The 18,506-nt window shown below is 35.0% G+C and overlaps 1 protein-coding gene across 4 annotated transcripts in view; it reads right to left on the bottom strand.

Annotated features, from left to right (window-relative positions):
* LOC116164771 (protein split ends) overlaps nt 1-17,369 on the bottom strand; it is a 114,993-nt gene extending 97,624 nt beyond the window's left edge. Inside the window, exons 1-2 of one of the 4 annotated variants that reach the window (XM_031478993.1) lie at nt 16,946-17,369; nt 16,119-16,154 (exon numbers count right to left, since the gene is read on the bottom strand). In XM_031478993.1, coding sequence (XP_031334853.1) covers nt 16,119-16,154; nt 16,946-17,028 — 119 coding nt within the window. In that variant the 5' untranslated portion in view covers nt 17,029-17,369. The remainder of the gene's footprint in view (nt 1-16,118; nt 16,155-16,945) is intronic. The other 3 variants (XM_031478995.1, XM_031478994.1, XM_031478996.1) reach the window with 3 other exon arrangements.
* Nucleotides 17,370-18,506: the final 1,137 nt, after the last annotated feature.

Genomic DNA, 18,506 nt, shown 5'->3' with positions numbered 1-18,506 from the left:
GGTCTATAATTAATTTAAATTGTCCAAAATCGTGAATTATTTATTGTTGCACTTGCTGTACTAAAGCTGGGTCCTGTTTTGCATTAAGCATCATTCCATTCCAAGGCAATTATTTATGCTGCTCGTCAAAATAGTTAACATCGTGAAACAAAACTTATTTTTAATTTTGAACTTGCTGCATGGACGGTGGGATCCTGCTTTGAGTTGAACCTATCGTTCGATGCCAAAATTTCGTTCCCAGTTTGTTTTTACCCTCGTTTTTACCCCAACCTTAGCGTTCCAGAAATTTTTGTGCTGGTCAAAATGAATCTTTAAATATTGGTACGCAGGGTCGGCACGAATTAAGAATTAATTCAAACTTTTTCTATTGGGAACAAATTCTAGTGGGGCTAACTTAACATTAAGCTACGCGACCAATAGAAAAACGTATCTTAGAAAAGTAATTAGGTAGTGTGTAATACAATTTTTTTAAGTGCTACTTTTAGTTACAAACAAAATATTTAAAAAATACAGGACATAACAACAACAAAAATCACCTGGTCAAGTACAAAAGTAGATCAAAATTAATTCACAACCTAAACGGTAAGAGAACGTAATTCTGTGATTGAATATTTAGATTATACGCTATGATTTTCTGATCGAGACAGCACCTAATATTTAAACCATAGTTTATACTCTCGAGAGATGCGTCTCTTCGCTGACGACAATGCTAAAATGATCCTAAACGGTAAGTATACTTTCTACTTTAAAGGTTGCTCAGTGACTGTTTCATTTTGATTTACTTTACTGATCAGATGATTTGTTTGTGGATATGTCATGTATTTTTTAAATATCTTGTTTGTAACTATAGCACCTAAATAGCACTTAATTATAAAAATTGTATTGCAGATTAATTACTGTTCTAAGATACTTTTTTCTTTTGGGGGGTGTAGCTTAATGTTAAGATAGCCCCACCTAATTAAAAATTTTTTGGGACCTAATTAGCACCTAATACTTTTTCAGTTTTTGGAGATTTTCTCGAAATTTGTCTATCGGAATATTTTTTATTTTTGATTATTAGGAACATTTTGCTACTCCGCGCAGCTATGTACGATGAAAAAAAAAAGGTTTTTCTTTCCCCTGAAAGAGGGGTAGTTTTTTCGAAAATTGTGAATATTGCGTGAATTTGCGACTTTTTCAAAAATAAAAATAGAAAACGAAAAAACCGTTTTTCCATTTTTTCTTGGAAATTTGAGATTTCATGAAAATAATGTAGATACAAAAGTGGTTAATTTTTTTATTCCCTACCACTTGAACTTCGAACATTTTTGTTTTGCCACAGATTGCAAAATATCACTGTCCTCTCCTTTCAACCCTCGGGATTTCGCCCGCGAAAAATATATTTTATTTTATAAATATTATTTTTCTCCGATTTCGAATCACTTTACCCACATATAAAACTCGGGTTGGATCGGGAACTAATTTTTTTTGTTAAAAAATACTATATAGCCTGGACTAAAAGTTATTTTATTAACCTGTGGGATATGAATGGATGAAAAAGAGATTTGAGGAGTGAAATAAACAAAATTCAATCAATAAACGGGTGCCGCAAAAACATTGCAAGCTAGGGTTAGTCGCATGCAAAAACACAATGTTCCTGAGGAAGCTCGAATAAAAATGGCGGATTAATTGACTTGACTTTTTTATAACTTATAAAACCCATTTTTAATTTTGAACCTTAGTCTTCGAAAAAATTCTTCCTGGTCAGAATCAGTCGAATTAAGAGCCCAAAATCAAGAAAAAAAATTTGTTAATCCGGCCGTGATGTTAAGCCAACATTCCATGGCAAAATTGCCTTTATTCCAACTTTAGCGCTCAAGCAATTACTCCAACGTTTATTGTTGCTGTTCAAAATATCTAATTCTTTAATTAGACCAAAAAATTCTGCATATCTTTTTGAAATTAAACAAAGCATAAAGTATAGTTCTCAAAAATGTCAAATCAAGTAGTTGTCTAGGATTCTTGAAATAAATATAAGCATCAGCAGCTTAAAAATAACTCAGCTGTAACATACTATAGGGGGGAGTCTCTCAGGGTTTGATATTGGGACCATTCACATTCCCAAAATATGCTTTTGTCTTGCGACGAAATTTCATACCTACCTTTGCTGTAGATATATAAAATCCAATCTTATTTTAAGTTAATGTGCACTTCAAATGAAAGAACCCGTGACCCACTATGAAAACAATGCAAGTTAAATTTGGCACCTGCAAAATTTGACTTGGTGTTGTCCGAATTAACCGCTAATTTTTTATTTAAAAACGCAGATTCTCTTAGAAATCCACACATCTACACATTACACCATAATTTATGAAGAATTGATGTTGCAATCGCCATCTTTTTTTCTGCACGTTAATGATGATAATGTTAAACTCCTACCGTACACATTGCGGCATAGATTTCACAATTGAATTAACGACATATACGTAGGTAACACACTCACAGGTGAGTGATGGTCTAATAGTGCTTTGTCGTTTTTGTGCAATAAAAATAATGCACAATTTTAAGGTGAACGTACTCTAGTTTTGCAACAACAGTTTCTGCGTTTCGTCAGCGCACAAAACCGGGGAAATTTCAAAAAATCAACTAAGCGGCCACATCATAATTAAGTTTGCTGGCTTAATTAAATTTCATTTAAAGTTACATTTTTTTAATGTATCTGTATTGGAAATTGTGGTTGCGGTTTGTAGTTTTACATCCGCCTTTTTTTAAACAAAACACACTTTATTAAACAAAATTATTACGAGCATTGTTGTTATTTTTTTATTCGTGGCGGAAGCGACCCTTCGAGATGCATCCGTGCAATTCGCATTGTTTCGGTACAAATTGCGAAATTTTTGAAAATCCGCGAGGGCATCGGTTCACGACGTGAACGTTTAAATAAACGAGCTTGACGTTTAGCAATTGCAAAAAAAACGGCAGTCGTGATTTACTTTGTTTATTTAAACAAATAGAAATACTGGTTGTATTGAAATATCAAATAAAGTTCACAACTTTCACCTGTCAAAGGTCGAAATAAATTGTAATTAGATGTAGGTACGCTTCCATTGCGCGCAAAGGTCGCTTCATTCTTTGAACATTCCTTAGGCACTTCGTGGAATACCAAAACGGCGGGTCGACGGTCAAAAAGAGAAAATTAGCTGTGTTAATGCGAGTTCACGGCTGACCATCTGCCATTTACAATTATGATGTGTAATGGCCGCTATTAATTAATTTTTACGCACACTACGCAACCGGTCGACGATTTCCGAAATGGAATTGTTTTCGTTTAATCATGTGCGAACGTCAGGTAAATCCAATCTATTGGTATGTAACGTGCGCAAGATGGTGCAGCACGAATCTTAATTAGAGGAAGAATGCTGAGAAATGTCTTAGAGGCAAGGCTTACGCTTTCATTGTTGACGATTCGAAAAAAGCAAACAGTGAACGTCCGCAAGTGAGATGGCGAAAAACAGCTTGTCCCCCTTCTTGGGGATTTTTACAAAAAGAACAGTTTTCCAGAAGATTTTCGAAAGAGGTCTGTGGAAAAATCTTCCTAGGAGGTCTTCTAAGAAGAAAATCATGATAGGTAATTAAATTTAAAGTGTTCGATCCCAATACACCAAAAAATGGCTCCAGAGTGCTTTCGTTTATTGTTCAAATTTTGAAAAACGACTTTAATTTACGCTTGACGTACACCTTTGAAGCAACCTTCTGTTGCAATTGACGATAGTTTAATATTTAGGACATACAATGTCAAGATTGAAATCAAATCGGTCGAATTATCTGGCGACATATTAAAAATAACAGTTTTTGGCAAGTATGGAGCGTTTGCCTTTCCAACAGCCTTTTGGAACGAACACCAAACACCTGTGAGAGAAAAACCAATAAAAATAAACGGCGGCGACTGTTAGACTGTAACAAACGTGCGTGCGTTTGTACTTATTTTTTTAAGTGTACCCTTTGCCAACACGTATCGAGCGATTTTTCGGATCCCAATCACTTTTGGCGTCGAATTTCTGTCAATCATTAACGACAGGATAATGATAGGGTTAAAATGCAATTATACAAAATTGGTTTCGTTCAACGCGTGGGTGTGATTCGATTTTTTAAGTTCACCGAGTTTAAAAAAAAAACTATTTGCAACGGCCTCGCGTTTGGGGCAGGTGCACAAGTAAGAGAGGGCGGTTATTTCACGTAGTGAAGGGTGGAAAACGTATTCAGAAACGCACGCGATCGGAAACGAGGTATTCCCACGCAGCATCGTATATATTGTAATTGGTATGGGGGTTAAAATGTATTTTAAATCGTTCTGTTGAGGCTCGTCGCCGCAACGGGGGAAAAATCCCTGAATCATAAATTTATATTTAAAACAAATACCTACTATCCCTTGTCGTAGGGGAAATCACAAATTCTAAGGCATTATTTTCGCACATCGAATTTGTGTACCGGCAAAACTAAATGTGGCGCGAGGGGTGCCTCAAGACAAAATACTTGGGCCTTTGGTTCAATTAGTGCTCGGTAGAAATTACTTAATCTCTGTTTTGGATAATGTAGAAATCGCGTGCATTATTTTCGATTTATCTCAAAACTGAGGGTCAACATTATCGCCGACTTTTTAACGAAAACCGTGCACTATTCTTGACACGTGCCGAGTGTGCGTGCACATCAAAAAATGCAAACGTTGTGCGGATTTACTTATGTACCTAAGATAGAGGGCGCCTGATTTATTTTTTTAATCTTCAAAATTAGAACAAAAGTGACCATAAAACTAAACCCAATGGTTTTTCAACAGTTTTGAGTTTTTTGAAATTTTTGGAAAATCAGTTCAGTTCGTAAATTGATTTTTATAGGTGAAATGTAATAGGACTTACCCACGAAGTGTATCGTGGACTTACCTAATGTTTAAAAACTATACATTTCTAACGTCCTAACCGAGGTCCTAACGTAGATTTTTAAAGTGCGCTTTCTAAGAAAATTTCTATTTTTCTCACCTCAACCTCACGAAGAGTTGTGGTAGAGTGTCTTAGGCAGATTTCGAGGAAGGATCGCAATCGTCTAATGTCTAATTTCGTTTTTATTTTTCCTAGTTTAAACGATCGGAAATGGACGGTTCCCGTTAGTACCACCTATTGGCACCTCGATTGGCACTTTTTTTCGGAAAATCTGTATCTGTTATCAGAATTTATATAACAATCTAGATGTAGCTACAGGCTACTAATTTTTTTGAATTTTTGAGGTGTATTTAAGGTTTTTTGGGAACCATCGATGAATTATACTGACACTAGGAGTCCCGGCGAACTTCATAACGCCTTTGGGAAATCCCGCTTTTTCCCGTACCCCATTTACGTGAGAACACCGACAAGTTTTTCGGAGTGCACTTCAAAGAAACCTACTGACTAAATGTCAAGTCTCTTTTCGACTGCAAAACATAAAACCCTATTTTTTCGTGTCCCCGTAGGAATTTCGGAAAGTGTTTTACTAACTCAGAAACTTTTGCGGACATACGTCCAACCATTCCCCAAAGTTTCAACGCAATCGGATGAACGATTTAGACAGGCATAAGAGACAGACAGACAAACATTCAAATAGCAGACGCGATGAATGTTGTATCGCCTATCCCGGGGAACCTCGTATACCGTGTGTCCCAGGATGAACGCACCATAGACAAACAGAATTAGAGTATTTTTTCGCGAAGGATCCACGAGGCCTTTGATATGTATTTGAAGCAGCGTTCAACGTACCTAGCATCAGGAAGGCGCAATATCGTTTTAATTTCAAAGGCCTCGCGGATCTTTCGCGAAAAAATTCATTGCCGTTTTCCTATGGTGCGTTCTACCTGGGACACACTGTATATGAGTACATTGACATTGCCTATAATATATAATGCCATTACAGTGTGCACATTTTAAATCATTTGAGGTTTTGTATGTTAAGAGATGCCGTTTCAGTACATGGCGTTGATATGTTGCAAAATCACACTGTGCACATTTTAAATATTGAAATATCAGTGTGATTTTTTTTTTAAATCTTTATACAAATCATTTTCTCCAGAATGTGTGCGACATTTCACGATTGATTATTTATTCTCATTGAAAGGCCTTCAATCTATACCTAATCGTCCAAAAATTATTACAATATTTTGGCAATATTGGCTTACGCCAGAAAATAAGTCACATCTGCCCGCACAATTTCTATTTAGTTTTCGCAAGACATACAAATTTACAAATATTGTAACTGATACTTAATCTACACAAGTGAACCCTCAAAATGCACCAATAAAATATACACACTTATATACAGGTCTGTTTAATCTTCCCGGAAAACATTTGCAACATTTCTTTATTTTATAGCAGTTGTTAAATTCACATTTTGACACGAATGAGTAGGCTAAGTTTTGCTTTAACAGGAAGAGTAGATAAAGTTCTAGAAGGGCAGATAAAGTCGAGGATAAAGTCAAAAAATGAGTGCGCATTTTAATGACATCTGCAGTCATTCTTATTACAAATGGGACGAAGAGCACGAAATAAAATGAAGTTCAGAACAGGAAACAATTTTCCATGGAAACGACCGGATAACCTAAGCTTGGTATTTAAGTAATTAGCCATTTTACTTTTCCTGATCCACTAATATCTTGTATACTTAATTGTATTGGTCTCTTCAGGAACATTGTTACTTTTGTGTTTTTGCACGCGGCTAACCATAGCTTGCAATGCTTTGCCGCATTCTTTGCATATTGCCTTTTTATTGGTTGAATTTTGTTCATTACTCTCATCAAAATATTTCCAAACCAGATCTCTTTTTCCTTCACTCATTTTCACACGTTAATAAATAATTACTTTTAATCCAGGCATTTTTTAAAAAGTATTTGTCTGATCGCCAAAGTGTAATAGGGTTTCCTATTCAATATTGTCTCAGAATTAAGCACCCATTATACGTGGGCCCAAATTTCTTAAGACCCTGTATAGCATAGAACTAAAAGTTATTTTATTAACGTGTGAGAAATGAGCTGTGAAAGAAAAGGAGATCCGATTTGGAAAGGAGGAGGCCAAAACAAGGCCCGATTTCACTGCAGCACGTTCAAAAGTAAATCAGTTTTTCGGAACTCCAAGGCTGGGGTAAAGGCAGCCGGGGGACGAAATTGTACTATGCTGAACGCGAGGCTGAACGTCAAAGATCCAACTTCACTACAGCGAGTTCAAAATTAAAAATGCAATTTGTTTCAAGATTTTGGACTAATTAAGATCTAAAATAATATGGTAAAATCAAAATTTGAATATATTCACTCGCTTAAGACGTACGTGGGGGTGGGGGATCAAAAAATTTCAAAATGACCCTATATTTTCTTATTTAAAAGAAATACTTACAGAAAAATGTTCATCACAAAAGTTTTTTTATAATGATTGTTGAATAATCTCTCGAGTAATCTAGCGCCTTCAAAATAAATATACTTAGTACGGGGCCAAATAAAAATTTATAGGATCTAACCTCATTTTTTTTAGTGGAACTCCCTGTAGATTTTATTCTAAAGAGAGAAGCATAATATTCTCTTTCCAAAAAATATACCTAACATTAAGTACAGAAATTAAAAAAATTAAATATTGCATCAAAAAGATTCAAAAGATTTTTTCAAAAATTTCAAAACTATTCTCCTTTTTTTAAATTCCTTTTTCTTGTTTGGAGTGTATTTTCTAATATCATTTCTAGTGTGCTATATTTTTGAAATCTTTTTAGATTAAAATATACAAGGTGTTTGGTTTAAAAAATGAAGTTAGGTCCGGTAATTATCTTGATAGACCTCGTATACTTACTTCGAAAATGGCAGTTTATTCAGCAAGTATTTTTAATAAACATCTTCCGTATCTCGTTTTAACTAAAAAAGTATAAGGTTATTCTAAAATTGACAATTTTTTTATTTTCCCTGGTATATCGCAAACGAGTGAATATTTTCAAATTTCGCTATTTCGCGGAATTTAATTGGATGTCAGTGTATTAAAGGATATTCAAATGAATTTAATGTAATTTAAGTGTACGCACTTAATGGAATTCAATTTATTTATTGGAGTGTATGTATTTACTAAATATACGTAACACGCAGTATTTAAGAATTATCCCACCCCTCGTCGAGAGCTCCTACAAATTTGCTTAAAAAATATCAGAATTTCTCATACACTAATTTTCAAAATGATTATTATCTGTGCATTTTGAAAATTACCTTACCTATTGGTAAGATGTTAAAAGTAATTTTTGTGCAAATTCAAAAAATCGAGCATTATTAATTTTTTTGCTGGAAAAAATGGAGAGAAAGGTTATAGTTACAAGCCTTATATACATTTTCACTCGCATTTTCATTTATTAGAAGATCGGTACTTTATGGTTTATGGTGTGCTATATAATCCATATTTCCCTATAATTAAATATTTCCGCAAAATTTTTTTATATTTGCATATTTGTGCTATATTTTCACTATTTTTCCATATTTTCACCCTGGTGTACACCATATTTGTGACCTTGTTCCCTCGGGCGTATTTAAATTAATTGGAAATAAAACACAAAACCAAAACCAAATTTTGCCATGGGATGTTAGCTTAACGTTAAGGCAGGACCCAACTTCAAGTACAGCAAGTTGAAAATTATTTTTGTTTCTCGATTTTGGGATATTAAATTAATAAGACCCTTTAGCCAAAAACAAACATTGTTGGAATAGTAAAGTTGGGATAAAGGCAGTTAGGAAGGGATGTTACCTTTACGTCAAGGCAGGACCGAACTTCACAACATCAAATTCAAAATTTAAAACGAGTTTTGTTTCACGATTTTGGGCAATGTAAATTAATTAAAGCCTCATTTTACCAGAGGTCAGAATTTGGTACGCTAGAGCTAGGGTAAAGGCAATAGGGGAACTACGAGTACATTTTGCCATGGGATGTTAACGTCAAAACTACAGCAAGTTCAAAATGAAATTCTGTTTATTAGTATGTACAGTGTTATCCTTCAATAAATGACCATTATTATTATTATTATTAACTTTGCGTTTGGTGTCACAATTTTGGGTTGGAATAAAGACCCATGGAATTGAGCATGGGATATTGGCTTAACGTGAAAATACATATTTTTAAAATTCATTAATTGAAGGCTCATATGACTAGCAGCAAAAAAAGGCGGAACGCTAAGATTGAGTCAAAGACAGTCAGGGATCCAAATTGTGCCATGGGGCTAAATTTGGAACACTGTTTTAGAGAAAAATGAAGGTGGTATTCGCTTGGTATTTACCAGTTTGTGTAAACAAGTCTCAAAATTCTACGCAAAAGAAATTTCCCTATGAAAAAATCAATAGCGGTCACACCTATCTTGCTGAATTGTTTTCTATTAATTACACTGTACAGTGTACAATCAATAGATTCCGGTTATCGCTAAGTACACCAGATGTAAGCCTCATCATGACGTTGCCGACAAACACAAAGTTCCAGATTAATTACAACAACAACCAGAGAAAGTCACGTAAAATTCCAAACCGTAAAAGCTGCTCCTCTCCCCTACATAAACAGCGACAGGGTGGCATTTCCCTCTTCTATTTCTAGTCGATCGATTGTCCCCGTTCGGTTCCTTCCTCTATACTTTATAAATACGCGCAGGCAAAAATGTACGATATTTTCCCTAATTGGCGACCAACAATTGAGGGTACACGTATTGGATAATTTGCGTTTTGAGCAGCGTTTGATTGCCCGAATGTAAATTGAGGCATTGTGCACCAAATGACGTCTTTAATATGCTGTTATTGTTATCACGTCTATTTATAGATAGTCGTAGTAAAAGCTGGGAGATAGATAAACTTTTTTCTGTTTGACTTTTAAAGGTCCTAAATCAGAACCATGGGGATACCCGCAAAAGTCGAACAGAAAACCAAGAAAAGATATCAAATTTGCCGGTTCGATTTTAAAATCCTACCAAAACGGCGAAAGTACTGAAATTTCAAACGGGCGACGCGCGGGTGATTAACCTCGTATGAAAGGTTTCTTAGAAGTTGAGAAACCCTATCCTCTCTCGCCTCTTAAAAAATGCATATGCTTCCCGTCTGCTGTATAATAACTGACTGCATTAACTTGCGAGCACCACATTTACTTTCGACGTCAACGGCATAAGAAAAACCCTCTCGCGCCCGCCCGTCGTAAATATAGCGGGGTTCCTCAAGACGGTCGAGTTAGGACCGGTATTTTTTAACCTTCGGGTGTGTACTATGACATTTAATCGTCTTACTTATTGACGTAATTGTGTTTACGCTTCTAATTCTGGTTTCGAGGCAGGTACGGTCGTGATTCACCACCGGTCGGAAATTACGGCAATTTACATTGTTGGCCGATACCATAAAACTTCGCTTTTACCTGAAAAAGGGCGCTTTGTTGTATAGCGTTCCGTCACTTTTGTACTTTAGGCCGATGCTCGCAGCATGTGAGAGTTTCAACGAAATAAAACGTGGAGTTATGTCGCCTCTTGGTCATTGAAATCGAATAATTTCTTTAAAAACCATTTATAAACGGTTAAGTTTGATTCCAGTTTCCTTATACTTTCATAAAAAATACTTGATGCCTGATACTAGGGAAAAATTCCACTACTTTGTTCTTGGGGTAGTTGGAGAACACTAGATAGAAGTTCAAAAGAGACTACCTACCCGATTTCAACTGGGTACTAAAAAATACTTCTTCGGCGCTTCTATTCTCCTAATAGTCATCGAGATAGTCGAAGACCGCTAGGAGAAAAACAATGTTTTTTAATAGAAGATTAAAAAATATTACCTGCATCAGCTTGATATCAGTAAAATACTTCTCTACGACTATGTTCTCCTAAGAGTCAACGAAATAATAATAATAATGTTTATTGTGTACTAACAGAAATAGTGAAAAAATCGCTAGGCGTGAGAAACGTCTCGCCTAATACTGGAGAAAGACATGTTCTTCTGATAAACATAATATTCTGATAGACACAATCTGGAAAAGTATACAAAATCCCAGATGTGCTGTATAATAAACTTAGTTTACAATTAAAAAATCTAGATATAGACATATATAAATTGAAAGCTGAATTAAAGAAAATATTATTAAGTCGCGCATATTACACTGTAGATGAATATTTAACTGAATGTAAGTACGGTAGACTGTAGGACTTGTCTTATATCATAATATGATCGCTTATAGGCTTAGACAAAATACATATTATTATTCTCGTTATTATTATTAAAAGTTTAAAAAATACTGCTCGATTTCAACCGGGTACCAGAAAAACACTTCTGCATATTATTTATGTTAACCTGAATGTTGGAGAAGAATTTATAGAAGTTAAAAAATTATTACCACCAGAAGAAATCTTCTGCGCTTCTGTTCTCCTAATACTTAGGAACAAAACATCATTCTTTAAATTAAGACCAAAGATCGCTAGAAGATGTAGAAGGTCTCGGCTGGTACTAAAGAAAGACTGCTTATGTTCTCCTGATAGAATCTTATTTCAGCCTGAAAAATACTTCTGCGCATATGATCTGAAAGTCATGGAGATTTTCATCACTGTTAAGTTAAGATCAACGATACTTTTTGCAATTGTGATTTAATTTGTACACATTTGTACACAAGTTTCTTCTGCTGTACAGGGTTGGTCCAATTATGTCCCAATAGCAAAAAGTTTGTTTTTGTCAGTTCTATTGCTGCTAAACGATTTTCACATTCACGGCCTACTTTTTCAAGAAATTCCAATCGTGCTTGCCCGTTTGACATATCTTATCTTGAAAAATATTAAAAAACTATAAAAAAAATGTAAGTTAGATTGCGTTCTTAGTTTTGTCCCCATATTGCATGGATGTGATGACAATTTAAAAAAATTCAGAAATATTTATAAAAATTCCAAAAATTTACAAAATTACAAAATGCCGAAAAATGCGACGAAATAGGTGCAACATAATGAATGTTAGTTCTTGTTTCTTTAACATTTTCTGTAGTCAAACAAATAATTTAATTAATTGCTGTACTTTAGAACGTCACGTAAGCCTCCTCCAATAAGGTGCTCCGAGTTGTGCTTTCGAAAGATTTACAAGAACATTAATGCCTATACTGTTCATATAATATGTATGATTTTTAGGAGAAATATTAAAGAAAAAAAATAAGAATTATTTGCTCGGAGTCTTTTTTTATGAATTTATGATTTTTTGGAATATTTCTGATCAATTTTTTTAAAAATATATATACATATTATTGTAGTAGCAAGAACTAAAAATCACTGTTCATATACTGCAATAACATACCAATTCAAAAAAATGTAATAGTCAAATATTCTAAAAATTAAAAAAAATCACAAAATCATCTCGGAACTCCGAAAAAATATGTTTTTTTTTAAATATTCCCCCTAAAAATTATACATATTTATGTAATTACTGTACTGAACCCCTTCAAGTAAGCACCCCTAAAGCCTTACAGCATTTTTCTATTCTCTGGAAAAAAAATTTCCCATTTTCGATGCGACGTTTTGGTTTTTGAATACCAATAACTTTATTTTTTAAATACGGACCTGGATTTCTTTTCATTTTTGAGTAAGTAGTTTTTGATCTACTAAAACCAATAAAAACATCATGAGAGAGGGAGATCAAAAGCTACTTAAAAATGAAAAAAATCCAGGTCCGTATTTAAAAAAATAAACTTGATTTTGGTCTCTAAAAATAAGATCATTTTCTTACAAAGACTAAAACAGTTTCTTCATTTTTTCAAATAATTAAGACATAATAAAGCCATAAAAAAATATAAACGAAAATTATTTTATATTATTAATTAATTTCTTTTTAACTTTGCCTCAATTTAACAAACTCTCATTTTCTTATAATTATTAAACTAGCAATGCTAATCCATCAAATTTGTAACACCCTGTATACTGATACATACATTGGATTCTACGTGAAAATATCTAAAATAGTCCGTTTTTAACTTTTTCTACCTTACACGAGTAGTGAGATATGATAACGCCCAAACAATCACACTTTTCGTTTTCACCCTGTATCTTAGAAGCAAACGTACCTAGAGTGATTCTGTTTGTGGCATTAAACGTTATAAAAGCATTATACAGAACCAGTACAAACATTACTGGCAATAACATGCTAAATACTACCGAATCGACATTTGGTGTACAGTATTTTGCTTGGTGGAGGATCCCTTCGAGAATAGTATAGTCTCGAGTATATTTTTGTAAAATATGAATATTACCGAAAATTCCCGAATATTCTCGAAAGTTTCCGAATATTCGCAACGATAAATAAACTACGGGAATTTTACAACACTAAGTAGGTATACGCCTGCTTTTAAATGAGAAGCGATTTGCTTACGCATCAGTAACGAGGTCAGTAATAACGTAAGGGTTGTAAGGTAATTCCACCGCACTTACTTTATTCTCGTAAAAGACACATACTATATGTTTACGCGGTATAGGTACGTCTATAATTGTGTTCAAGATAAAGATTTCTGTCATGGGAATCTCCTCGGAGATCTACGAAAACATAGAGGATACGACGATTGTCAAATTAGAGAAAAGATAAGAGTTATTATGATGCTTTAAAGAAAACCAGAAAATTCCTATTACTTCCGAAGATATGCGACCAAAACCGAAATTTGCCGATTTCGTTTTTATTTTTTTCTGATGTTATTTGAACACATGCACTTTCTCATTGCCACTTTTTGAGCTTTACAAGACACCGTTCAAAGGGTTTCAATACAACGTTTCGTTTCGGAGAAATCATCATCAACTTTATTTGTTTATATGGCCCGTAAGAAAGTACACACTGTATGAGTTATTTTCTTGAAAGCGCGATAATAACGCTTTTGATTGTGCATCTTTTCCCTCATTTGACCATCTTCGCATCTTCTATGGTTTCCGAGTTTCCCATGGTAGGCATCCTTATCTTGCACACAGTGTATATTGCACGAGTACTTGATTCCCTCGTTTTTCCCAAATAAAGTACCAATAATTTTATCTTGGCACTTATTGATTTTATATTTTCGCCGAGGAAACCACCTCTGTTACTTTGCAAAAATATTTCCTCATAGAGGAATTATTTTTCCTTTTCAGTCTATATCTCCTTACATTTCCCAAGTATTACCTCGTATTTCCTCCTACTACCTTGTTCTTTACTCGAATTGAGGTTATATTTCCCCATATTCTTTCATATTTCTCCGTATTACCTCGTAATTCCCCATATTTTAGTAGTTCCCCTTATTTCCTCATACTGCCCCATAATTCCTTCCTATTACTCCCAACCATTCACAATACATATTGCCTTAGTGGTTGGGGAAACGACCCCCAACGGGCCACAGTCACAGAAACAAAATGACAGCTGCAGAAATATTGAGTAATTGGGTGTCCAAAAAATTACGCTCTTAAGGTCAGATTAGTGAATGCAGTTCCGTGGGTCAATCCAGTTCAAGTCATCCAGGCGCACAATGCCCAACATTTATTATTTTTCTGAATTTTTATAGTTTTTTTCTGGCATCCATTTTTAAAATGGAGGTTTGGAATACAACCATGTTATGGTACACAAAGAACTGACAAAAGTTGGAAATTGTTGGTTTTAACAGAATGGTGCACCCGCTCATAACGCCCTCATCGTGCGAGAATACCTATCGAACAAATTTTCCTCTTTCCAGAAAATTTGTCCTATAGGTAGTTTCGCACGATTAGGCCGTCGTGAGCGGGTGCACCATTCTGTTGAATGCAACACATTCCAACTTTTATTTTGCCGTTGTGTATCGTACATCGTTGCATTCGTATTTCGTAATAAAAATGGTAACATACAGAATGTACTTTATTTAATCAGTTCTTTCTTGAGTGATGATAAACATAATACTGAAAACAGAATTGGAAAATTCGCCGTTCGCGAGATATTATGTACACAGATGGACGGACAGAATGTCTAAAATCATGAACTCGCTTAGGGAGCTCGTTAATAAGTAGGGCAATAAAGTATAACTGTGGTATTGTCATAATTGAAGTCGAGAAATATGTTGGTATGTTGACAAAATTAAAAATACCTAAACGAAACAATGGATATTAGGTAGTATTTTTAAATGAAGTTTTGAATAATAATAATAATTATTACATGAATAAGATAAGACACAGTGTATATCGACAAACAAACAACGATTAATGAATGAATATTTTTGGCCAAAAAAGGAAGATAATCAAGTGGTAGCCAAACAGTACATATTTTTTGGACCTATTGAAATGTTTACACATAAACCCTTAACAATTCGGCCTGAAATAAAAGACGCAATTTGTAAAAGGTTCAAAAACTTGAAAAAACCGAGGAAAAAACAATATTTATAGTTACTCAATTCTTGATTTAGGTTCATTTTTAACGTTTGCACGTGAATTTAAAGTTTCTGTTTATCTCGATGTTTATAATGTTTGTCTCTTTTCAAAATAAACGTTTGTGTCTGAGCATATCCAGTTTTTTTACAAATCTAAAATTCCTGGATCAGGCTAATATTTAACTGATTGTGATCTTAGATCTATTAAGTCAACGCAGAACTCTTGAACATTACACATTTGTGGGAATTCTGAAGCCTCTAGGAATTCAGGGGAAGCCTCTGGGAATTGTTCGGAAATCTCTAGCATTTCTTGAGAAATCACGGAATTCTTCGGAAGTCTTTGGGTATTCTCGGGTAGGGTAGTTTTTTAAGGAAATCTCGGAAATTCTTTTGTACACATTCCTCGAAAAATACCCCATTAGCGGAAGGAACCGCCATTTTGAATTTTATTTTGAGTTTGTCCTATTAGTTTTCATGATGAACATTTTTCAAGAAATATTTCCTCGAATATTTCATTTTTTTGAAATTTGACGATTTTCCAATTTTTTTAATACCTTTAATTAAGCCCGATCTTAATCAGCAGATACTTCTGTATTGCAAAACTCCTCAATAATAACCAATCCAATTGATCAGAGATATTTTGCAAATACGAAATTGGCCATTTTTTTGAAATTGTTGGCATCTTGAAAAAGTGGCCCCAGAATTTACTAAGAATATCCTATTGGGGTGCCCTGTAACAAACCTCTAATTTTTCCTCGTTTTTTTACTTACCTTCCTCTTCCATAATGTTTGCCAATCTCCGACAAACTATAAAAAAACATATTTTTCAACAAAATTGATTAAAACCCAATGGACATTTCGAGAACTTCCGTAGTTTGGAATTTTGCTGTGCATTCAAATTTCGATGGTTGGCAATATTGTAAAATTTTGAAAATCGAAGCAAATTTCGCACATTTTTGTAACATATATTCCGTAATGGCAAATTAGCCCTATTTTTTCACTTTTCTAGTTTGTCATCAGAACGACTTTTTTCAATTTCGAGTGCAATCGAAATAAAAGTGGAAGGTTTCAGCTACCCTCACTTATACTTTGTTGTACGTATTTGTAGGGAGACTAAGTGCACAACCGTTTTTTTTTCATCCAAACAAATGGATGCAAAGTTTTAAGATGTGGAACAAGTTTGTTGAGTGGCAGGGCATAATGAGGGACGCACTTCAACCCCTTTTTTCGAAAGGGGGAGAGCGGGGGGTACGCATATTTCTGTCTGCTGCTGTTACTAAAGCGCGAGTTACTAGCTGACGTAAAAACATTTACGGGACGGATCTCTACAATTAAATTTAGAAATTCTTATATATATACAAAAGTGTTTGGAAAGAATGCGAAACGTGGCCGACGTTACGTTACGACCTGCAGCAAGCAGGCAAGCAGCACGGGGCACACCCACACAAAATAAACATCCTTTAATAATAAACACTCAGACACACGGTGCGAAAAATGCGAAATCAAGGGCGGTCTTTTTCCCGCACAAAAAAAAGAAACAAATGACGATCAGTGTAGAACACGTGGTATAAAAGGCACCATAGTGTAGGTATAATTACCGTTTGAAATGTTCTCGAATGCGATCTTCACGTATGTTATCGGGCAAATTTCCAACCCAAAGGTGTCTAGTCTCTCTGACCATTTTGCCCTGAACACCTCATTGAGAAATCTTGTTTTTCGTCGCGCCACACATACACTATACACTTTTTCACATTTTCCACAGACGTTTGCTCTTCATGACGGCTGCACTAGCTTCCACACTCAACAACACATCACATAACGACACTTCGCACGTTCTCACCACTTTATTTTAATAAATTTTCACATTTGTTGCACTAATTTTACACTGTTTTAACACTGTGCGAGCGCACTTCCCTACGTATTTTCGCTTCACATAACATACTGGGCCCCGTCGCTTCTAAAGGCCGCTCCGCCTCTAAAAACGCCACGCGCTCCGACAAACGCGACGATTTCTACGCGGCTTTGTATGCAACAGACAAGGAAAACGCGAACATAGGTCGCACGCGCACCGTACAGTTTCGTGTAAAATAATGTTGCTTTCCTTTATATTTCATCCTTGTTTAGTTGGACTTTTCGGTCGCCCGTAAAGTTGTATTAACCATCTTACAAAACTTACCATTCTACACATAATCTTTTTTCGTTTTTCCTCCCTTAAATGGCAGAAACAATAACCAATTAATCCTCTGCAACAATTTCGGCGACCTCGAAGTTTAATTAAGAAAAACCTATTCGCTGTAGTATAAATAATGTGTCGATAACGAGGCAAATTAGCTGAATAAACAGTAATTAAGCGTAATTTGCATGCAGAAGTACAACCCGATAATTATGACGCATTCGGTATTTTATCATTCGTCGCTAATGACAGTAGAAGAAAAACTCTCGAAATAAACGCAAAAAGTCAAAAATAAACTTTTGCTTCGCTTGCATCATTTAAAAAATCTTTTTAGAACGCGTAGTAGGCTGTTTAATTGAGGCTCGGGCGAGTCCATATCTGAGGGGTTTCCGTCTCTGGGTCGCGCGAATTCAGTGGGTTTTGTGTTCCACGACCACTCTTTTCAATGTATTCGTTTCTATTGTGTAAATTTCTATACATTTAGCTCCAATGGAACAAGTGCACGAGGGTTCCGCTATTGTCTCTCTCTGTCCTAAGGCCGTTTTGTAAAAATTGACTCGCATCATTTTTGCGCAACCCAAAACGTGTGCGTGTCAACTTTTTCGCTCGCACATACACAATGTATAATACACAAATTTACGTATCGATAATCGTTACGGCCTTGAATTAATGACAACCAACAAACTAAAAAAAAACCATAATCACCTCGGGCCAAAAAAAGTCCACAAAAGAAAAATGGACGACTAGTAGTACGCTTTTATTGTCAGAGAAAAAAAACTCAAAAGAGAACTTAGGAACTAGCTCACACCCATCATAATTTACAATCTGAATTGTGAATCTGAAAATACTGTTCAGACCTTTCTATCTAATCACGAAATGGTGCCGGATACACATGCGCAATTTGGCTCGGAAACGTTTAGACGTAGTTGGGCTTTTCTCGAAAATTAGAAATCGTTTACGCCTCCGCACTCCACTAATCTTTGCAT

This window comes from Photinus pyralis, unplaced genomic scaffold, assembly GCF_008802855.1.
Source record: "Photinus pyralis isolate 1611_PpyrPB1 unplaced genomic scaffold, Ppyr1.3 Ppyr1.4_LG2, whole genome shotgun sequence".
Taxonomy (NCBI): Eukaryota; Metazoa; Arthropoda; class Insecta; order Coleoptera; family Lampyridae; genus Photinus; species Photinus pyralis.
Note: the sequence above shows the minus strand (reverse complement) of the source record. Positions and strands in the feature narration are given on the sequence as shown.